The sequence below is a fragment of the Pleurodeles waltl genome, chromosome 5 (genome assembly GCF_031143425.1).
Source record: "Pleurodeles waltl isolate 20211129_DDA chromosome 5, aPleWal1.hap1.20221129, whole genome shotgun sequence".
NCBI lineage: Eukaryota > Metazoa > Chordata > Amphibia > Caudata > Salamandridae > Pleurodeles > Pleurodeles waltl.
Genome location: NC_090444.1, coordinates 573,678,285 through 573,702,797, shown reverse-complemented (window position 1 = coordinate 573,702,797; position 24,513 = coordinate 573,678,285). Strand labels below are relative to the sequence as shown.

Sequence of the window (24,513 nt, the reverse complement as noted above, 5' to 3'; positions counted from 1 at the left end):
CTATTTATGAAAAGCAGAGAACACAAATAATGCTCACAGTTATAACTACATTTGAGAATCAGTAATAGGATGTTCCCAGACACCTATAAATAGGAACATTATAAGGACACAGTCAGTATGAAATCAACCAATATCCAGTCTTATTTATTAGTTGGGCCGTAGACTTGATTGCCCCAGGGGCAAGGGCAGAGACATTTGTCAACACCACCACGTAAGGGGCACAAGCCGGGGGGAGATCCAAACAAACCAACGAAGACCTGACCTTCGGCAGGTTCTGATTATACTTCCCATCCAGCTATTGGCAGCTCCCCCCAACTGCCACAGATTCAGAATAAGGTTGCCTGCTACAGTTAGATCAAATAACGGTCCTCCCACCCATTGGTAGGGTAGTAGATGGAGCTGGTGCAATCTCAACCCAAGCACCTTGACCCCCAGGATTTACAGGATTAACCAATTGCTGTGGCATTTTCCCCAGAGGCCCCAAAGTCCCTGCAGCTTCCTCCTGCAGGATAATCTCCTCACTTGATTGGGATTGGCTGGTCGGGGCCACAAATCCACCTGTACATTGGCTCCCTTGACTTCCTTGCTCACATAGCCGAAACACTGCTTTTTCTATAGCCAATAATTTTGCCACAACAGGGGACAAAATACCCTGAATCATTTCCTGAAATTTTAACAGTAAATTGGTTACATCACACCCCATAGGCTGGCAAAGTTCAGGGCCACTAGTCAGCCCCTTAGGGAGTTCCAAGAGAGATGTTTTTGTTTTGGGCACCGTTTTCTTTAGTGCCTTTTTTTTCGTCTGGGGAGGGCTACACTTATCCAAGGAGCAAACCGGGGGAGAGGACAGCAAAAGCCTTTTGCTTCTTCTCGAAGGTCCTGGACCACCAGAGCCCTCTATAGTCTCAATTGTCTCAACATGGGCGTGCTCAGCAGCAGCAGCAGCAGCACAGTGGTCTCCCCCAGGATAGGCCACCTCCACATCCAAGCCCTCCGGAGGATCACTGACTACTGGGGCATGACACCAATCCTCCATCTCCATGGATAACCTCCTCTCTGCCAAATCAGTTTCCTTTGTTACAACCCCAACAGCTCTTGCGAGGAAGGAGTCCAGTGTGGTGGTTCCACTACCCTGCCTACCACAACCACCAGTCAAAGCGCCTGTTAACTGACCCCTTTTCCTACCCATTATGCAATAGTGGAACTTCACTCAAAGAGAGCAACAAGAGTCACAAAAAAATCAGAACACAATTTAAATCACGGTCTCACCCACAGTGGAACTCCAGGCGCTGGCAATATTGAATAGTCACCATCCACAGGAAGATGAAAGGGGGGTGGCCCAGCCCAGTCTCTAATGGGCGATGACGGCGCAAGACGGGCCTGCCCTTGGCCTGGCCTTCGCCCGGGCGCGGCCCCTGTGCGTCCCGCGCAGCGGGAGAGAACAATGCGCTATACGTGCTACAGGAGCAGGCTCCGCCCCCCTGTTCCGGCAGTCACGGCGTCCCCCGAGGGCCAAGACAAAGGCAGACCAAGTTCCAAAACGTCTTTCTCATGAACTATCCGTCACTTGGGCGTACAATAGATTATTAAGGTACCGTGATTTATAAAATATTACTTTCTTATGATTCTCACGGGTACCCACATCCTCAATTTGGGGTTATCCTTCTCGGATTTTCCTTGGTTATTTCTATGACTTGTAAAACAGTTACATGCACACTTTATGAAACCAATAAATGAAATATATAATGAATAACTATTGGTTTTACTATCATGCATATGGCAGGTTCATCGGTGTAGGCCCTTGCCTTAGTTTCCTTAAGTTTATTTATGCAGCTAAAACAATGATATCATTATAAAGCATGCAGGTCTTACTTTTTCTCAGATATTTTTTTGTCTCCGTTGGCTTCCTCAGTTATTTTTGCATCAGTAGTCTGCACCGTTTCATTTCCTCTGAAAAACACAATGGTATGTGTTCTGTAATGGACCTCACATTTACATTGGCAGGGACCATAAAACAACTATGACTTTGAATGTATTTATCCTGGCACTTATTGCTAGATACGAACAAAAATTATACTATCTAGGTCTTTGAATGGCAGATTGATTTTAATCCCATGTCATAAGGACCTGGACTTCGTGGTGGAACGTGTTGGCCATTATTTAAAAATGTTTATTATTGTCTGCTGCGGGTGGCATGCGTCTGAGGAGAGTTGGGTGGTGAACCATCTATTTTTCTAAGACGTTTGGACATTTTGTGGTTGGCATTATGGGTCTTTGTGGTTTTAGATGGGTTGGCAACCAGTGTTTTACTTGAATTTTTATTCTGCTGCACAGAGTCTAAGGTCTGTGAGTTACTTGTGGTGCCCCCTTATTTTTCCACACATTTTGCTGTGTTTGTTAAAGGTCCAGGGGCCTGTGGGAGACTTGGGAAAGCCTTTGGATTTTGGCCTCCTGTTCTGAGACACAGGGACATAACAGGCTCCCTCCATCTTGAACATGCAACTGGACCCTGCCTGTGTGAGTCTTGAACCCTCAAGAGGTCTCCACCCGCTTCTGGTCCATTGGTTGTGTTGTCAAAGGTGCCCAGGTGACTAATTTCCAAAAGTGAGGACTTAGACTAGACAAAAGTTGGCCCAAAAGTGCTCTGAGTACGAAGTGACTAGGACCAACCTGCTCACGTCTGCGCCCAAGGCTCCTCGTGAAAGGGGTATCTGACCCTGTGAACTGTCTTCGGCTACAACCTTCTGCTTTGCCCACGGGAGATTTTCAAATTCCATCTCAACAGCTAAGTCCGAAGGTAAAAATCATCATTATTGCTCCCTTCTCGGACACTCCTGCAGCTTTGCCCCGCTGAATGGCAACTTTCTCAGAGACTTTTTAAAAAAAATGTTCCAAGTCCAAAGGTAAGCGCTGACCAGGACCAATCCACTTTGTGTATCCGAGCTACGCTCCATCAGGGTCGACCGGATGTTGGCGTTGGTACTTTTCATTTTTACGTGCTATTTTACACATAAAACTTTAAAAATTCATAACTCCAGTTCTACTAATTGGGTTTGATGATTTTGGTGTCAAATGATTTATTAAAATATTCTCTATTTTTCTAAATTGGTTTGGGATTTGTATTGTGTTGTGTTTTCACTGTGTTGTTGTTTGTGTACTGCATAAATACTTAACACATTGTTTCTAAGTTTAGCCTGACTGCTTTTGGTCCCAAGGTACCCAGGGTTAGGCATAGGTTATATTAGTCACTTTTTGTGGTCCACCGTGCAAGAAACTGGGTGTTGCTTGACCATGGCTTACACCCCAGTCGGTCAAGAACTCAATTTGTCACATTGGTTTTCAGCAATGTGGATAAGGACTTGTGGCCCCTCCAGGACACGGAGGACTTATGTTTGTGGAGTACAATACAGTGATTTGTGTTACACAAAAATACCAGATAAATAATTTGATATCAGAACAGATTTTTTACATTCTCCTTAGTTTCCATTGGCCGTTTCAGTTTTTGCTAAGTTTAAGTAAACCTACCTTTTCTCTATTACCATGAAGCTGATAAATGTTGATAACCTCACCAAGTTTGAGCTGCAAAAGCGCTGCAAGAAGGGGCTGAATATGAGCAGGAAGGATTCCAAAGTGAACCTACAGATAGCCCTCTTTGCCTATAAGGAGGTCAAGAGGCTGCAAGCAGTGACAGAGGAGGATGATCTTGAAGGGGACCTTGGACCAGATGAGAAAGAGATCCCAGAGGAGAACCTAGAGCTGCAGAAGGAACACCCCTGCCCTCAGGAGGAGAATCAGAATGCCCGGGACGGGGCAGAGCAGCGTATCTTGCAGAGGCCTGTCACAAGTGGAGTTGGAGGACAGGAGGAAGGAAGGAAGCTCAAGCTGGAGCTAGATCTTACCAGACTAAGGGTGGAGGAGAAAAAGATCATGCTAGCTCATGAACTGAGTCTAAAGGACCTGGACACAGCATCACTTCCTAGATCAGCGCCTGCTGCTGCTGTACTGGTCATAACTCCCTAAAGCCAGCCTGGCCTTTGGCTAGTTGTGAGCAGTCCCAGGGCAATTAGGTGTTACTGTCTCAAACAGCGACAGTTAAAACCTTTAGTCTCTTGTAGTTTATGCCTCTGTCCCCACCTCTTGTCCCACCCCATCTCAGTTCTCTCCCTATTACTATTGTTCTTTGTTGTTCTGATTTGGCAAAACGCTGACTGTCATATCATTATTTTTAATCTCTGTGGTCCTGGGGCCTAACAAACAGCGGGAACCAAAACAGAACACCAATTACACTGACACTTGGCACTTGGGATAGCTAGCCAGGATGGTCCATGGCTAACTCAGGGAGTTGGTTTGACGTAGAGACTCAAAACTAAATCAACCAAATAATACCTGTTAGTAACTTATTGTCTAGCTGGTGTTTTACTTGAAAAGAAAAAAGAAACTTTATTCATGAAACACAGCTAAGAACTATTTATGAAAAGCAGAGAACACAAATAATGCTCACAGTTATAACTACATTTGAGAATCAGTAATAGGATGTTCCCAGACACCTATAAATAGGAACATCATAAGGACACAGTCAGTATGAAATCAACCAATATCCAGTCTTATTTATTAGTTGGGCCGTAGACTTGATTGCCCCAGGGGCAAGGGCAGAGACATTCGTCAACACCACCACGTAAAGAGCACAAGCCGGGGGGAGATCCAAACAAACCAACGAAGACCTGACCTTCGGCAGGTTCTGATTATACTTCCCATCCAGCTCCCCCCAACTGCCACAGATTCAGAATCAGGTTGCCTGCTACAGTTAGATCTAATAACGGTCCTCCCACCCATTGGTAGGGTAGTAGATGGAGCTGGTGCAATCTCAACCCAAGCACCTTGACCCCCAGGATTTACAGGATTAACCAATTGCTGTGGCATTTTCCCCAGAGGCCCCAAAGTCCCTGCAGCTTCCTCCTGCAGGATAATCTCCTCACTTGATTGGGATTGGCTGGTCGGGGCCACAAATCCACCTGTACATTGGCTCCCTTGACTTCCTTGCTCACATAGCCGAAACACTGCTTTTTCTATAGCCAATACTTTTGCTACAACAGGGGACAAAATACCCTGAATCATTTCCTGAAATTTTAACAGTAAATTGGTTACATCACACCCCATAGGCTGGCAAAGTTCAGGGCCTCTAGTCAGCCCCTTAGGGAGTTTCAAGAGAGGTGTTTTTGTTTTGGGCACCGTTTTCTTTAGTGCCTTTTTTTTCCTCGGGGGAGGGCTACACTTATCCAAGAAGCAAACCAGGGGAGAGGACAGCAAAAGCCTTTTGCTTCTTCTCGAAGGTCCTGGACCACCAGAGCCCTCTATAGTCTCTATTGTCTCAACATGGGCGTGCTCAGCAGCAGCAGCAACACAGTGGTCTCCCCCAGGATAGGCCACCTCCTCATCCAAGCCCTCCGGAGGATCACTGACTACTGGGGCATGACACCAATTCTCCATCTCCATGGATAACCTCCTCTCTGCCAAATCAGTTTCCTTTGTTATAACCCCAACAGCTCTTGCGAGGAAGGAGTCCAGTGTGGTGGTTCCACTACCCTGCCTACCACAACCACCACTCAAAGCGCCTGTTAACTGACCCCTTTTCCTACCCATTATGCAATAGTGGAACTTCACTCAAAGAGAGCAACAAGAGTCACAAAAAAATCAGAACACAATTTAAATCACTGTCTCACCCACAGTGGAACTCCAGGCGCTGGCATTATTGAATAGTCACCATCCACAGGAAGATGAAAGGGGGGTGGCCCAGCCCAGTCTCTAATGGGCGATGACGGCGCAAGACGGGCCTGCCCTTGGCCTGGCCTTCGCCCGGGCGCGGCCCCTGTGCGTCCCGCGCAGCGGGAGAGAACAATGCGCTATACGTGCTACAGGAGCAGGCTCCGCCCCCCTGTTCCGGCAGTCACGGCGTCCCCCCGAGGGCCAAGACAAAGGCAGACCAAGTTCCAAAACGTCTTTCTCATGAACTATCCGTCACTTGGGCGTACAATAGATTATTAAGATACCGTGATTTATAAACTATTACTTTCTTATGATTCTCACGGGTACCCACATCCTCAATTTGGGGTTATCCTTCTCGGATTTTCCTTGGTTATTTCTATGACTTGTAAAACAGTTACATGCACACTTTATGAAACCAATAAATGAAATATATAATGAATAACTATTGGTTTTACTATCATGCATATGGCAGGTTCATTGGTGTAGGCCCTTGCCTTAGTTTCCTTAAGATTATTTATGCAGCTAAAACAATTATATCATTATAAAGCATGCAGGTCTTACTTTTTCTCAGATATTTTTTTGTCTCCGTTGGCTTCCTCAGTTATTTTTGCATCAGTAGTCTGCACCGTTTCATTTCCTCTGAAAAACACAATGGTATGTGTTCTGTAATGGACCTCACATTTACATTGGCAGGGACCATAAAACAACTATGACTTTGAATGTATTTATCCTGGCACTTATTGCTAGATACAAACAAAAATTATACTATCTAGGTCTTTGAATGGCAGATTGATTTTAATCCCATGTCATGAGGACCTGGTCTTCGTAGTGGAAAGTGTTGGCCATTATTTAAAAATGTTTATTATTGTCTGCTGCGGGTGGCATGCGTCTGTGGAGAGTTGGGTGGTGAACCATCTATTTTTCTAAGACGTTTGGACATTTTGTGGTTGGCATTATGGGTCTTTGTGGTTTTAGATGGGTTGGCAACCAGCGTTTTACTTGAATTTTTATTCTACTGCACAGAGTCTAAGGTCTGGGAGTTACTTGTGGTGCCCCCTTATTTTTCCACACATTTTGCTGTGTTTGTTAAAGGTCCAGGGGCCTGTGGGAGACTTGGGAAAGCCTTTGGATTTTGGCCTCCTGTTCTGAGCCACAGGGACATAACAGGCTCCCTCCATCTTGAACATGCACCTGGACCCTGCCTGTGTGAGTCTTGAACCCTCAAGAGGTCTCCATCCGCTTCTGGTCCATTGGTTGTGTTGTCAAAGGTGCCCAGGTGACTAATTTCCAAAAGTGAGGACTTAGACTAGACAAAAGTTGGCTCAAAAGTGCTCTGAGTACGAAGTGACTAGGACCAACCTGCTCACGTATGCGCCCAAGGCTCCTCGTGAAAGGGGTATCTGACCCTGTGAACTGTCTTCGGCTACAACCTTCTGCTTTGCCCACGGGAGATTTTCAAATTCCATCTCAACAGCTAAGTCCGAAGGTAAAAATCGTCATTATTGCTCCCTTCTCGGACACTCCTGCAGCTTTGCCCCGCTGAATTGCAAATTTCTCAGAGACTTTAAAAAAAAAAAAATTCCAAGTCCAAAGGTAAGCGCTGACCAGGCCCAATCCACTTTGTGTATCCGAGCTACGCTCCATCAGGGTCGACCGGATGTTGGCAGTTGGTACTTTTCATTTTTACGTGCTATTTTACACTTAAAACTTTAAAAATTCATAACTCCAGTTCTACTAATTGGGTTTGATGATTTTGGTGTCAAATGATTTATTAAAATATTCTCTATTTTTCTAAATTGGTTTGGGATTTGTATTGTGTTGTGTTTTCACTGTGTTGTTGTTTGTGTACTGCATAAATACTTAACACATTGTTTCTAAGTTTAGCCTGACTGCTTTTGGTCCCAAGGTGCCCAGGGTTAGGCATAGGTTATATTAGTCACTTTTTGTGGTCCACCGTGCAAGAAACTGGCTGTTGCTTGACCATGGCTTACACCCCAGTAGGTCAAGAACTCAATTTGTCACATTGGTTTTCAGCAATGTGGATAAGGACTTGTGGCCCCTCCAGGACACGGAGGACTTATGTTTGTGGAGTACAATACAGTGATTTGTGTTACACAAAAATACCAGATAAATAATTTGATATCAGAACTGATTTTTTACATTCTCCTTAGTTTCCATTGGCCGTTTCAGTTTTTGCTAAGTTTAAGTAAACCTACCTTTTCTCTATTACCATGAAGCTGATAAATGTTTATAACCTCACCAAGTTTGAGCTGCAAAAGCGCTGCAAGAAAGGGCTGAATATGAGCAGGAAGGATTCCAAAGTGAACCTACAGATAGCCCTCTTTGCCTATAAGGAGGTCAAGAGGCTGCAAGCAGTGACAGAGGAGGATGATCTTGAAGGGGACTTTGGACCAGATGAGAAATAGATCCCAGAGGAGAACCTAGAGCTGCAGAAGGAACACCCCTGCCCTCAGGAGGAGAATCAGAATGCCCGGGACGGGGCAGAGCAGCGTATCTTGCAGGGACCTGTCACAAGTGGAGTTGGAGGACAGGAGGGAGGAAGGAAGCTCAAGCTGGAGCTAGATCTTACCAGACTAAGGGTGGAGGAGAAAAAGATCATGCTAGCTCATGAACTGAGTCTAAAGGACCTGGACACAGCACCACTTCCTAGATCAGCGCCTGCTGCTGCTGTACTGGTCATAACTCCCTAAAGCCAGCCTGGCCTTTGGCTAGTTGTGAGCAGTCCCAGGGCAATTAGGTGTTACTGTCTCAAACAGCGACAGTTAAAACCTTTAGTCTCTTGTAGTTTATTCCTCTGTCTCCACCTCTTGTCCCACCCCAGCTCAGTTCTCTCCCCATTACTATTGTTCTTTGTTGTTCTGATTTGGCAAGACGCTGACTGTCATATCATTATTTTTAATCTCTGTGGTCCTGGGGCCTAACAAACTGCTGGAACCAAAACAGAACACCAATTACACTGACACTTGGCCCTCGGGACAGCTAGCCAGGATGGTCCATGGCTAACTCAAGGAGTTGGTTTGAGGTAGAGACTCAAAACTAAATCAACCAAATAATACCTGTTAGTAACTTATTGTCTAGCTGGTGTTTTACTTGAAAAGAAAGAAGAAACTTTATTCATGAAACACAGCTAAGAACTATTTATGAAAAGCAGAGAACACAAAAAATGCTCACAGTTATAACTACATTTGAGAATCAGTAATAGGATGTTCCCAGACACCTATAAATAGGAACATCATAAGGACACAGTCAGTATGAAATCAACCAATATCCAGTCTTATTTATTAGTTGGGCAGTAGACCCGATTGCCCCAGGAGCAAGGGCAGAGACATTCGTCAACACCACCACGTAAGGGGCACAAGCCGGGGGGAGATCCAAACAAACCAACGAAGACCTGGCCTTCGGCAGGTTCTGATTATACTTCCCATCCAGCTATTGGCAGCTCCCCCCAACTGCCACAGATTCAGAATCAGGTTGCCTGCTACAGTTAGATCTAATAACGGTCCTCCCACCCATTGGTAGGGTAGTAGATGGAGCTGGTGCAATCTCAACCCAAGCACCTTGACCCCCAGGATTTACAGGATTAACCAATTGCTGTGGCATTTTCCCCAGAGGCCCCAAAGTCCCTGCAGCTTCCTCCTGCAGGATAATCTCCTCACTTGATTGGGATTGGCTGGTCGGGGCCACAAATCCACCTGTACATTGGCTCCCTTGACTTCCTTGCTCACATAGCCGAAACACTGCTTTTTCTATAGCCAATAATTTTGCCACAACAGGGGACAAAATACCCTGAATCATTTCCTGAAATTTTAACAGTAAATTGGTTACATCACACCCCATAGGCTGGCAAAGTTCAGGGCCACTAGTCAGCCCCTTAGGGAGTTCCAAGAGAGATGTTTTTGTTTTGGGCACCGTTTTCTTTAGTGCCTTTTTTTTCCTCGGGGAGGGCTACACTTATCCAAGGAGCAAACCGGGGGAGAGGACAGCAAAAGCCTTTTGCTTCTTCTCGAAGGTCCTGGACCACCAGAGCCCTCAATAGTCTCTATTGTCTCAACATGGGCGTGCTCAGCAGCAGCACAGTGGTCTCCCCCAGGATAGGCCACCTCCTCATCCAAGCCCTCCGGAGGATCACTGACTACTGGGGCATGACACTAATCCTCCATCTCCATGGATAACCTCCTCTCTGCCAAATCAGTTTCCTTAGTTACAACCCCAACAGCTCTTGCGAGGAAGGAGTCCAGTGTGGTGGTTCCACTACCCTGCCTACCACAACCACCACTCAAAGCGCCTGTTAACTGACCCCTTTTCCTACCCATTATGCAATAGTGGAACTTCACTGAAAGAGCAACAAGAGTCACACAAAAATAAGAACACAATTTAAATCACGGTCTCACCCACAGTGGAATTCCAGGCGCTGGCAATATTGAATAGTCACCATCCACAGGAAGATGAAAGGGGGGTGGCCCAGCCTAGTCTCCAATGGGCGATGAGGGATGCAAGACGGGCCTGCCCTTGGACTGGCCTTCGCCCGGGCGCGGCCCCCGCGCGTCCCGTGCAGCGGGAGAGAACAATGCGCTATACGTGCTACAGGAGCAGGCTCCGCCCCCCTGTTCCGGCAGTCACGGCGTCCCCCCGAGGGCCAAGGCAAAGGCAGAGCAAGTTCCAAAACGTCTTTCTCATGAACTATCCGTCACTTGGGCGTACAATAGATTATTAAGGTACCGTGATTTATAAAATATTACTTGCTTATGATTCTCACGGGTACCCACATTCTCAATTTGGGGTAATCCTTCTCAGATTTTCCTTGATTATTTCTATGACTTGTAAAACAGTTACATGCACACTTTATGAAACCAATAAAGGAAATATATAATGAATAACTATTGGTTTTACTATCATGCATATGGCAGGTTCATCTGTGTAGGCCCTTGCCTTAGTTTCCTTAAGTTTATTTATGCAGCTAAAACAATTATATCATTATAAAGCATGCAGGTCTTACTTTTTCTCGGATATTTTTTTGTCTCCGTTGGCTTCCTCAGTTATTTTTGAATCAGTAGTCCGCACCGTTTCATTTCCTCTGAAAAACACAATGGTATGTGTTCTGTAATGGACCTCACATTTACATTGGCAGGGACCATAAAACAACTATGACTTTGAATGTATTTATCCTGGCACTTATTGCTTGATACGAACAAAAATTATACTATCTAGGTCTTTGAATGGCAGATTGATTTTAATCCCATGTCATGAGGACCTGGATTTCGTGGTGGAAAGTGTTGGCCATTATTTAAAAATGTTTATTATTGTCTGCTGCGGGTGGCATGCGTCTGTGGAGAGTTGGGTGGTGAACCATCTATTTTTCTAAGACGTTTGGACATTTTGTGGTTGGCATTATGGGTCTTTGTGGTTTTAGATGGGTTGGCAACCAGCGTTTTACTTGAATTTTTATTCTACTGCACAGAGTCTAGGGTCTGGGAGTTACTTGTGGTGCCCCCTTATTTTTCCACACATTTTGCTGTGTTTGTTAAAGGTCCAGGGGCCTGTGGGAGACTTGGGAAAGCCTTTGGATTTTGGCCTCCTGTTCTGAGCCACAGGGACATAACAGGCTCCCTCCATCTTGAACATGCACCTGGACCCTGCCTGTGTGAATCTTGAACCCTCAAGAGGTCTCCATCCGCTTCTGGTCCATTGGTTGTGTTGTCAAAGGTGCCCAGGTGACTAATTTCCAAAAGTGAGGACTTAGACTAGACAAACGTTGGCCCAAAAGTGCTCTGAGTACGAAGTGACTAGGACCAACCTGCTCACGTATGCGCCCAAGGCTCCTCGTGAAAGGGGTATCTGACCCTGTGAACTGTCTTCGGCTACAACCTTCTGCTTTGCCCACCGAAGATTTTCAACTTCCATCTCAACAGCTAAGTCCGAAGGTAAAAATCTTCAATATTGCTCCCTTCTCGGACACTCCTGCAGGTTTGCCCCGCTGAATGCCAACTTTCTCAGAGACTTTTAAAAAAAAATGTTCCAAGTCCAAAGGTAAGCGCTGACCAGGCCCAATCCACTTTGTGTATCCGAGCTACGCTCCATCAGGGTCGACCGGATGTTGGCGGTTGGTACTTTTCATTTTTACGTGCTATTTTACACTTAAAACTTTAAAAATTCATAACTCCAGTTCTACTAATTGGGTTTGATGATTTTGGTGTCAAATGATTTATTAAAATATTCTCTATTTTTCTAAATTGGTTTGGGATTTGTATTGTGTTGTGTTTTCACTGTGTTGCTGTTTGTGTACTGCATAAATACTTAACACATTGTTTCTAAGTTTAGCCTGACTGATTTTGGTCCCAAGGTACCCAGGGTTAGGCATAGGTTATATTAGTCACTTTTTGTGGTCCACCGTGCAAGAAACTGGCTGTTGCTTGACCATGGCTTACACCCCAGTTGGTCAAGAACTCAATTTGTCACATTGGTTTTCGGCAATGTGGATAAGGACTTGTGGCCCCTCCAGGACACGGAGGACTTATGTTTGTGGAGTACAATACAGTGATTTGTGTTACACAAAAATACCAGATAAATAATTTGATATCAGAACTGATTTTTTACATTCTCCTTAGTTTCCATTGGCCGTTTCTGTTTTTGCTAAGTTTAAGTAAACCTACCTTTTCTCTATTACCATGAAGCTGATAAATGTTGATAACCTCACCAAGTTTGAGCTGCAAAAGCGCTGCAAGAAGGGGCTGAATATGAGCATGAAGGATTCCAAAGGGAACCTGCAGATAGCCCTCTTTGCCTATAAGGAGGTCAAGAGGCTGCAAGCAGTGACAGAGGATGATCTTGAAGGGGACCTTGGACCAGATGAGAAAGAGATCCCAGACCCAGAGGAGAACCTAGAGCTGCAGGAGGAACACCCCTGCCCTCAGGAGGAGAATCAGAATGCCCGGAATGGGGCAGAGCAGCGTATCTTGCAGAGGCCTGTCACAAGTGGAGTTGGAGGACAGGAGGGAGGAAGGAAGCTCAAGCTGGAGCTAGATCTTTCCTGACTAAGGATGGAGGAGAAAAAGATCATGCTAGCTCATGAACTGAGTCTAAAGGACCTGGACACAGCACCACTTCCTAGATCAGCGCCTGCTGCTGCTGTACTGGTCATAACTCCTAAAGCCAGCCTGGCCTTTGGCTAGTTGTGAGCAGTCCCAGGGCAATTAGGTGTTACTGTCTCAAACAGCGACAGTTAAAACCTTTAGTCTCTTGTAGTTTATGCCTCTGTCCCCACCTCTTGTCCCACCCCATCTCAGTTCTCTCCCCATTACTATTGTTCTTTGTTGTTCTGATTTGGCAAGACGCTGACTGTCATATCATTATTTTCAATCTCTGTGGTCCTGGGGCCTAACAAACTGCTGGAACCAAAACAGAACACCAATTACACTGACACTTGGCCCTCGGGATAGCTAGCCAGGATGGTCCATGGCTAACTCAGGGAGTTGGTTTGAGGTAGAGACTCAAAACTAAATCAACCAAATAATACCTGTTAGCAACTTAATGTCTAGCTGGTGGTTTACTTGAAAAGAAAGAAGAAACTTTATTCATGAAACACAGCTAAGAACTATTTATGAAAAGCAGAGAACACAAATAATGCTCACAGTTATAACTACATTTGAGAATCAGTACTAGGATGTTCCCAGACACCTATAAATAGGAACATCATAAGGACACAGTCAGTATGAAATCAACCAATATCCAGTCTTGTTTATTAGTTGGGCCGTAGACTCGATTGCCCCAGGGGCAAGGGCAGAGACATTCGTCAACACCACCACGTAAGGGGCACAAGCCGGGGGGAGATCCAAATAAAAAAACGAAGACCTGACCTTCGGCAGGTTCTGATTATACTTCCCATCCAGGTGTTGGCAGTTCCCCCCAACTGCCAGAGATTCAGAATCAGGTTGCCTGCTACAGCTAGATCTAATAACGGTCCTCCCACCCATTGGTAGGGTAGTAGATGGAGCTGGTGCAATCTCAACACAAGCACCTTGACCCCCAGGATTTACAGGATTAACCAATTGCTGTGGCATTTTCCCCAGAGGCCCCAAAGTCCCTGCAGCTTCCTCCTGCAGGATAATCTCCTCACTTGATTGGGATTGACTGGTCGGGGCCACAAATCCACCTGTACATTGGCTCCCTTGACTTCCTTGCTCACATAGCCGAAACACTGCTTTTTCTATAGCCAATAATTTCGCCACGACAGGGGACAAAATACCCTGAATCATTTCCTGAAATTTTAACATTAAATTGGTTACATCACACCCCATAGGCTGGCGAAGTTCAGGGCCACTCGTCAGCCCCTTAGGGAGTTCCAAGAGAGATGTTTTTGTTTTGGGCACCGTTTTCTTTAGTGCCTTTTTCTTCCTCGGGGAGGGCTACACTTATCCAAGGAGCAAACCAGGGGAGAGGACAGCAAAAGCCTTTTGCTTCTTCTCGAAGGTCCTGGACCACCAGAGCCCTCTATAGTCTCTATTGTCTCAACATGGGCGTGCTCAGCAGCAGCACAGTGGTCTCCCCCAGGATAGGCCACCTCCTCATCCAAGCCCTCCGGAGGATCACTGACTACTGGGGCATGACACCAATCCTCCATCTCCATGGATAACCTCCTCTCTGCCAAATCAGTTTCCTTTGTTACAACCCCAACAGCTCTTGCGAGGAAGGAGTCCAGTGTGGTGGTTCCACTACCCTGCCTACCACAACCACCACTCAAAGCGCCTGTTAACTGACCCCTTTTCCTACCCATTATGCAATAGTGGAACTTCACTCAAAGAGAGCAACAAGAGTCACAAAAAAATTAGAACACAATTTAAATCACAGTCTCACCCACAGTGGAACTCCAGGCGCTGGAAATATTGAATAGTCACCATCCACAGGAAGATGAAAGGGGGGTGGCCCAGCCTAGTCTCTAATGGGCGATGACGGGCGCAAGACGGGCCCGCCCTTGGCCCGGGCACGTCCAGCGCAGCGGTAAAGAGCACAATTCGCTACACGTGCTACAGGAGCAGGCTCCGCCCCCCTGTTCCGGCAGTCACAGCGTCCCCCCGAGGGCCAAGGCAAAGGCGGAGCAAGTTCCAAAACGTCTTTCTCATGAACTATCCGTCACTTGGGCGTACAATAGATTATTAAAGTACAGTGATTTATAAAATATTACTTTCTTATGATTCTCACGGGTACCCACATCCTCAATTTGGGGTTATCCTTCTCGGATTTTCCTTGGTTATTTCTATGACTTGTAAAACAGTTACATGCACACTTTATGAAACCAATAAATGAAATATCCAATGAATAACTATTGGTTTTACTATCATGCATATGGCAGGTTCATCGGTGTAGGCCCTTGCCTTAGTTTCCTTAAGTTTATTTATGCATCTAAAACAATTATATCATTATAAAGCATGCAGGTCTTACTTTTTCTCGGATATTTTTTGGTCTCCGTTGGCTTCCTCAGTTATTTTTGCATCAGTAGTCTGCACCGTTTCATTTCCTCTGAAAAACACAATGGTATGTGTTCTGTAATGGACCTCACATTTACATTGGCAGGGACCATAAAACAACTCTGACTTTGAATGTATTTATCCTGGCACTTGTTGCTAGATACGAACAAAAATTATACTATCTAGGTCTTTGAATGGCAGATTGATATTAATCCCATGTCATGAGGACCTGGATTTCGTGGTGGAAAGTGTTGGCCATTATTTAAAAATGTTTATTATTGTCTGCTGCGGGTGGCATGCGTCTGTGGAGAGTTGGGTGGTGAACCATCTATTTTTCAAAGACGTTTGGACATTTTGTGGTTGGCATTATGGGTCTTTGTGGTTTTAGATGGGTTGGCAACCAGCGTTTTACTTGAATTTTTATTCTACTGCACAGAGTCTAAGGTCTGTGAGTTACTTGTGGTGCCCCCTTATTTTTCCACACATTTTGCTGTGTTTGTTAAAGGTCCAGGGGCCTGTGGGAGACTTGGGAAAGCCTTTGGATTTTGGCCTCCTGTTCTGAGCCACAGGGACATAACAGGCTCCCTCTATCTTGAACATGCACCTGGACCCTGCCTGTGTGAGTCTTGAACCCTCAAGAGGTCTCCATCCGCTTCTGGTCCATTGGTTGTGTTGTCAAAGGTGCCCAGGTGACTAATTGCCAAAAGTGAGGACTTAGACTAGACAAAAGTTGGCCCAAAAGTGCTCTGAGTACGAAATGACTAGGACCAACCTGCTCACGTATGCGCCCAAGGCTCCTTGTGAAAGGGGTATCTGACCCTGTGAACTGTCTTCGGGTACAACCTTCTGCTTTGCCCACATGAGATTTTCAACTTCCATCTCAACATCTAAGTCCGAAGGTAAAAATCTTCATTATTGCTCCCTTCTCGGACACTCCTGCAGCTTTGCCCCGCTGAATGCCAACTTTCTCAGAGACTTTAAAAAAAAAATGTTCCAAGTCCAAAGGTAAGCGCTGACCAGGCCCAATCCACTTTGTGTATCCGAACTACGCTCCATCAGGGTCGACCAGATGTTGGCGGTTGGTACTTTTCATTTTTACGTGCTATTTTACACTTAAAACTTTAAAAATTCATAACTCCAGTTCTACTAATTGGGTTTGATGATTTTGGTGTCAAATGATTTATTAAAATATTCTCTATTTTTCTAAATTGGTTTGGGATTTGTATTGTGTTGTGTTTTCACTGTGTTGCTGTTTGTGTACTGCATAAATACTTAACACATTGTTTCTAAGTTTAGCCTGACTGCTTTTGGTCCCAAGGTACCCAGGGTTAGGCATAGGTTATATTAGTCACTTTTTGTGGTCCCCGTGCAAGAAACTGGCTGTTGCTTGACCATGGCTTACAACCCAGTCGGCCAAGAACTCAATTTGTCACATTGGTTTTCAGCAATGTGGATAAGGACTTGTGGCCCCTCCAGGACACGGAGAACTTATGTTTGTGGAGTACAATACAGTGATTTGTGTTACACAAAAATACCAGATAAATAATTTGATATCAGAACTGATTTTTTACATTCTCCTTAGTTTCCATTGGCCGTTTCTGTTTTTGCTAAGTTTAAGTAAACCTACCTTTTCTCTATTACCATGAAGCTGATAAATGTTGATAACCTCACCAAGTTTGAGCTGCAAAAGCGCTGCAAGAAGGGCTGAATATGAGCAGGAAGGATTCCAAAGTGAACCTGCAGATAGCCCTCTTTGCCTATAAGGAGGTCAAGAGGCTGCAAGCAGTGACAGATGAGGATGATCTTGAAGGAGACCTTGGACCAGATGAGAAAGAGATCCCAGACCCAGAGGAGAACCTAGAGCTGCAGGAGGAACACCCCTGCCCTCAGGAGGAGAATCAGAATGCCCGGGATGGGGCAGAGCAGCGTATCTTGCAGAGGCCTGTCACAAGTGGAGTTGGAGGACAGGAGGGAGGAAGGAAGCTCAAGCTGGAGCTAGATCTTACCAGACTAAGGGTGGAGGAGAAAAAGATCATGCTGGCTCATGAACTGAGTCTAAAGGACCTGGACACAGCACCACTTCCTAGATCAGCGCCTGCTGCTGCTGTACTGGTCATAACTCCCTAAAGCCAGCCTAGGTGTTACTGTCTCAAACAGCGACAGTTAAAACCTTTAGTCTCTTGTAGTTTATGCCTCTGTCTCCACCTCTTGTCCCACCCCATCTCAGTTCTCTCCCCATTACTATTGTTCTTTGTTGTTCTGATTTGGCAAGACGCTGACTGTCATATCATTATTTTTAATCTCTGTGGTCCTGGGGCCTAACAAACTGCTGGAACCAAAACAGATCACCAATTACACTGACACTTGGCACTCGGGATAGCTAGCCAGGATGGTCCATGTCTAACCCAGGAAGTTGGTTTGAGGTAGAGACTCAAAACTAAATCAACCAAATAATACCTGTTAGTAACTTATTGTCTAGCTGGTGTTTTACTTGAAAAGAAAGAAGAAACTTTATTCATGAAACACAGCTAAGAACTATTTATGAAAAGCAGAGAACACAAATAATGCTCACAGTTATAACTACATTTGAGAATCAGTACTAGGATGTTCCCAGACACCTATAAATAGGAACATCATAAGGACACAGTCAGTATGAAATCTAAAATATTTCCCCCAGGGAAACGGTAGGATATGAACGCTAGGGCTGTAGCTAAGATGGATATGCAATGGTAACCTAGAAATTCACAATTCCAGCAGTCCAACAGACGCTCTATCTGCTATTGTTGGCCAAGAACTGTCATTTCATTCATCTGCGCAAAAAAGAAGAGGAAATGCTTGACTGGCTCTGCCCGAGCCCTGCCAAAGTCTCTGGTCCCTCTGCTGCACACAGGCACGCTGCTCGGAATTTGGGAAAGCAAAGCTGCTTGGACACAGGCATGGGGAACTCACACTCCTCTTTGGCTGGGGGCAAGGAAAACCTCATTTGTAGATCTTCAAACTCAAGCTCCCCCCACAATACACACCTAAACAAAAAAGGAGCCCATAGGTTATGGCAAAGAAAGTGTCGAAGGCACAGATGGCACAAATGAATGTGGCTGCAATGCTTCATATAGCCTAGCTGTTACAGATAATGTGCAGGCTTGAGGTAAAATTGTCGACTGCAGCTGCAATTTTTGTTAGAACAAAACTATCCAAGGTGATTAGTCTTCTGGTCTGTCTTTCATAGATGTGGGGGATTTTGCCAGCTACACTCTGTAATTCACTGCGAATGGATCAGGTGAAAGGCTGTGCACAAGGAAGCAGTGATTCAGAGGGCAAGATGTGTTGCAAGGGTTGGTTGGTAGTCAGTGGCACCAACCTTGGAGCTCTGCAGTCTTTTTCAGTTTCCAATGGTGCAGGACTTCTAACATTGGTGGATAAGAAATCATATCATGATTGCGGGTGTCGGTCCCATACATGTACACAGTTTGCCTTCAAAGATTATAGATTTTATAGGCTCAGCTCTAGGACCAGTTTCAATCAATTCCAGTTTTTTTCATATTGCTTCCATATTTGTTAAGCCACAGGTTTTGTCCTCCAATATCAGCAATCAGAGGTAGGTCTGGGAACTCTTTACGGCAAGTCAAAATAAAGGCATAAAAGAGAGAGAGGCATCCTCACTCATCTACCCCAAAGTATCTGGCATAACATCTCTGGGGAAGAATGGAGCTGTAAGAGGGTAAGGACTGCCCCTGTACTTCAAAGGTGACATCTGCTTTTTATTGTCCACCACCTAGAATATTATTCATTTTAAAGGAAGATTGCAACTATTCACATTTCTGTCTAGCAAGCTCTTTCGAGCTTACATCTTGTGTATCATTCATACACAAGAGTTCCAAAATGAATTCCAGGACTGTAGTAGTCATATGTTGCACAAATGCTCCATGCTCACCTAGCTGCACATACGCAGTATTAAGATACATGCGCCATCCATATTGTACATGAACAGAGTGCAGGACCTGATTGTGGAGGACAGGTTGACAATTTAAAACAGAAGAGACCAGCAGGCAACTCTCCCTTTTCATGCAACAGTCTGTCAGTGCTCCATATACCATTGAGCTGAACGTAATAACACTTAGAAAAGGAGGGGGTGCTCATAGCGTGCCCCTCCAGGACACGGAGTCCCACCCTGGGTATCAATCAAATCATTTACACATGCATCCTTAGCATTCACATATGATTATTTTGTGTGATAAGGCTAAACAATTTAAAACAAAAACTAGAATCTCTTTATGAGGAACTAAGAGCAGGAGTGCACATTCTTCTGAGTCATGCAGAAGCCATTTTCTGCCCAAACATATGTCTAAACCATATCCTATGTAATGTATATCAAAAAGCTGGTGTGGATTATTCTCGAAGACTACCAACAGTGGGCTTTGTGCTCAATATTATTCCATAGCCCAGAGTTCCCTTGGCAAAGAGGAATTTATAGTTGATGATGCCATACTGCTACCCTGGTAATCACAACTCCTGATCAGCCGCTAAGAACAAGTGACTTGGGGGGGAAGGGTTGCCAAGCATCAGAGGAGCATGGCACACTGAATTGGAGCTCCTGCCAATGATGGCATTTAGAAAGACAGCCCTGAACTGTTATGGGACTGGGGGTGCCCAAAACATAAATACAAACAGATGCCATGTGAGTGGCTCTAAAATAAACGTTGCAAGGACAACGAGCAGCCTAAACCAGTTGCAGAGTGATCCATTGCTGATCAGACCCTTTCAACACAAAATGGCAACTGGAGTACAGCAGACAAGGCTGATGGTTCAGCAAAAATAGATCCTATTGGGAGGTAAGACACTCCCACCTGGTGGAAAGTGATAGAAAGGAGGTAGAGACATACCAGTTGAGACCAATGCCAGCAGCTTGAGTTCATCCAATAGGAGTAGCTAGGCCTTGAAGGCTTGCAGGAGCAGCCAGGGTGACCGCACTCCACCAAGAGACAGTAAGGCGGCAGGAGACGTTTGGGAGTGTGAAGGAAAATTCTACTTCTCCCTGGGCTCTCTGTAAGACATCAGAAAGCCTAGGCTTCTAGCCAGGGGTGCCTAGATCGGCAAGAAGGATACAGTGTGCCACTAGGGGCTGCAAAGATCAGGAAGGCACAGCATGGATCATGGTGGCCTGAGGCTTGGCACCAGGTGGAGGCTGACGGAAGGAACGTTCTCAAGGCGAGAGACACTAAGATGATGGGTACAGTTGTGATTCAGGGGAAAATCTCAATCATCCCCAAGTGCTCGATGAAACACTGTGAGATCATAGCTAGCTGGCGTGAACATCAAGCTTGGCGGGAGAAATGTAGTACGTCATGGGCAGCCAAAAAGATTGAGAAGAAGCAGCTTGAACTATAGAGGCCTGAAGTGGCACCTAGGGTGTAGGCCTGTATGTTATACAGAAACAGTGAGCAGAGGAGTACCTGGGTCAGGTGTGAATGGCAGCCCTTACTGAGACACTGATCGTCCTTGGACAACCGCCTACAAGATCTTAATCCTACCATAAAAACAGCTAACACAAATCCCCAACTGCACCAGAGCATGACTGCAGGCATAGTGGTAGACTGCTAGTGGAGAGTAAAAAGACAGAAAAACAATACTGTAACATAAAATGGTCTGAGACAAGAGCCCAAAACCAGTGGCCATGAATAAATTAAAGACATATGCATTTGGGGTAAACGCAAGGTGAATGTCAAAGTGCAACACCAGATACCTTGATTGAAGACAGCAAGTGACTCTAGATCCTCATTAGAGCAGAAATCCATAAGGTAGCTCTTGACATTAATTTCACATGAGCAGACTTCCAAAAGATGTATGAAAGAGTGGGCATTGAGGAACTCCCTTTGGAAGAATATATGAAGGCCATAAAAACTTTACAGAAGTTGGTTCCCTCATAGAGGCCGCACATTGCCTGCATGCCCACGCTGAAGATGCTGAGGAGAGACAGAGAGGAAATAATGTGCGCCAGGTGGGGCTCACTGATAGAGTGGAGAGAGAGAAAGGGAACATTATTTGGTAGACTTCTTTAAAGAGATGGTGGAGCCCGAATATCTATCCATTCACTTTGTAGTAGAAAGAGAGCACAGGCTGCCAGAAGAGCCACCGAAGCCCAGGTGCAAGACCTTGATCATCATTGTCAGGCTACTCAATTTTAGAGACTGAGACACAATCTTGAGAAAGGTCAGACAACATGGCTGTTTTTTCCTGACTACACAAGGACGTCCAAGTCAAATATGATTTTTTTTTTAATAATGGCAAAACAGAGCTATGCAGGCAGCTAAACACAAGTGCTAGCAGAAGGCAAATTGGGGTTTTCACATCACCCAACAAGGTTTTGGATGGGCTGCAGGGCTGGCGTCAGGCAGAACACAGGAGATAGAAAGAGGTTAAGATCATCAATACAAAGCAGCATTCTGGGACAAGCCAGAAGTAGAAGGAGAAATGCCGCTAATGTCAGACAAATAATGGAGAAGATTTGACTATGGATTATTATTTTGAAGATTTTACCATGTGATCCCCTGGGAAACCACATAGACTTAGTGCAAACTGTCAGAGGCAGGGGATGTCAACGTGTGACCTTGACCGGCACGATCCCCTGTGAAACCCCAAGTGGGGAAGTGCATTAATTTCAATTGTTTTATGTAAAGATTTATGTTGTTTGATGTTTTTCAGAGGAAGGGCGATGGACACCTCAGGCACTGGGGATGCAGGAGGTTTCAAACCAGCAGCATGAGGTCGTAAGGAGGGCCGTATTGGAGTGATGGGAGAATGCATAATTGCATAAAACAGTGTAAGAGAGAGTGGGAAGACTGAGGCTGACAGACATGCTGAAGAAGAGGAGGGGACCTCTACATCAAAATGACACAAAACAATACATCTAAGAGTCTGAGCCTGAATATTATGACATGGAATGAGAACTGGCTGGGGCACAAAATCAAAAGAGGAGTAGTGCAGAAATTCCTATTCAGGCAAGATCCTGATTTGATAATCCTATAGTAAACCCACTTAGTGGGTAACAAATGTGATTTCAGAGTGCTAGTCCACGCAGGATTTACATAGTATTGTATAAAAGTGGAAATCATGACCCATAGATCACTCCTATTGACCTTAAGGCAGAGCTGCAACAATCTGGAAGGATGCTTGGTGCCATAATCCGGTGGTGGAACATAGGCAAGATTATGGTAGTGTCCTAGTATGTTCCCCTGAAGCTCCAGAACGGGGATTGGATAAAATGGAGAAATAGATTATACAGAAATCAGACATATTGCAGATCACTGGAGGTAACCTAACCTTAAGCATTCAGCCAGGGTTAGAGAGGGTAATGAAATCCAACACAGAAGGGAGGGCCTATAGCATCCTACATTATTTTGTAAATGCCCTTGGGCTGAGAGACCTCCGGAAAGGGGAACACCCAATACAAAACCGTACTCTTATATATCAAATAAATGCAGACAATGCTTAGATTAGACTACCTCCTGTGCCTAAGAGACCAAGGAGGTGGATATAATGAGCCCCATTTCTTACTGAGAGGCATCTCTGATCATTCTCCACTGTGCGCAAGACTCCACACTGAGATGAAGATATATCGGGGCAATGGAGACTAGACCTGTGGGCCATAAAAAATGTGGGAGACTAAAACCTTCCTTCGAGAGGCAATTGAGACATACGTGGAAGTGAATGTAGCATCAGTAGAGTCGAGAGTAATGGTCTGGGAGACATACAAGACAGTTATACAGCACTTTTACTCTCAAGATTTACTGGAAGGCATAGGGAGAAAATTAGCTCCATTAGGGAGTTGGAAAGTAGCCTGAATGGAAAAGTGAATACATAAATAACCCAAACAGAGATCTCGCACACAGGATAGCAATAACCAGAAAAAAATATAAGCAAACATTAAAGGATGAAGCAGGGCACTTAATCGCGCCACACAAAATAGGCTGTACAAGGTGGCTTATAAGGCAAGCAAACTATTGGCATGGTTGGCTTGCAAGGAGGAAGCACACAGATGGCAGGATCTGCGTTGTGGGGATGATTGTTTTTGTGCAGGAAGGTGTTTCTTCCTGCACAAAAACAATCACAAGCTGCGTTTTCCTCTTTCTATGTGTGCTGCAGAAAGCAGCACACATAGAAAAAGGGAAGAACGAGGAGAAATAAAGGTATTTCTCCTCGTTGCGCCTCCCTTACGCTTCCGTGGGTGGGCATAGGCTTTTGACACATTCCCAGGTTTACAAATCCTTGTAAATCTGGGAATGCTTCAAAATCCATGGGAGCTGCGTGGGAACACCCACAGCAACATCCATGGAATGCCTCTTTGATGCAGAGTAAGGCAACGCAGCAACTTGTGCTGCATTGCCTTTCTACATATCTACAAGGCCATGAAAAGCCATGCAAAGTGGCTTTGTGCCGCCTTGTAGATATGGCCTGCAGTCTGTGCTGTTGGTGCGTCAAAAAAAAGTGACACACTGGTGACGCAAGGCGCTTGTACATATGGCCCACTATATCAACCTTGGCAAAGATGTTGGGAAGGAATTTGTGAATTACATCACAAACTTCAGCTTAAACCAGGAAAGAATAGGGCTAGACATACATTTGGATGTTACGGAAGTGGAAGAGGCTGTTAGACAATTAAGAACGGGAAAGACATTGGGACCCAATAGGTTAGCTCCAGAACTTTCCAATTGTCTGGCGGGGCAATTAGCAAACCCTTACTTGAATGTTTCAAGATAACCAAACAGAAAGATGCCTACCAAAGGCCATCAGAACAGCAAATATTACCCTCATATACAAGAAAGGCAAACCGGAGGAGGACTGTGCCTCGTACAGACCTATCACCCTACTTCACATTGGGGTCAAGATCCTGGCAATGGTGTTGGCCAGAAGACTGCTATAAGTTATAGAAAACCTAATCAAGTCAGACCTGTCTGGTTTTGTGCCACACAGATCCACAAGATATAGGGTCTGATTACGACCTTGGCGGATGGGCTACTCCATCACAAAAGTGACGGATATCCCGCCTGCCATTTTACAAGTTACATAGGATATAATGGAACTTGTAAAACGGCCAGTGGGATATCCGTCACTTTTGTGACAGAGTAGCCCATCTACCAAGGTCGTAACCAGGCTCATAATCTTTTATGCCTGTATGGGGTTTTTCATTAAAAAAGGGTCAATGTCGGACCCAGCAATGTTATTGTTGCTTGATGCTGAGAAGTAATTTGACTTGCTTGAATGGCCAGAGAAG

The 24,513-nt window shown here is 45.1% G+C and overlaps 1 protein-coding gene across 4 annotated transcripts in view; it reads right to left on the bottom strand.

The window, feature by feature from the left end:
* LOC138295834 (uncharacterized) overlaps positions 1-24,513 on the bottom strand; it is a 1,330,477-nt gene that overhangs the window by 392,320 nt on the left and 913,644 nt on the right. For all 4 annotated transcript variants that reach the window (XM_069234393.1, XM_069234396.1, XM_069234394.1 and 1 more), the window contains 4 exons: positions 15,220-15,297; positions 10,781-10,858; positions 6,325-6,402; positions 1,873-1,950 (listed from right to left, as the gene is read on the bottom strand). In XM_069234393.1, coding sequence (XP_069090494.1) covers positions 1,873-1,950; positions 6,325-6,402; positions 10,781-10,858; positions 15,220-15,297 — 312 coding nt within the window. The remainder of the gene's footprint in view (positions 1-1,872; positions 1,951-6,324; positions 6,403-10,780; positions 10,859-15,219; positions 15,298-24,513) is intronic.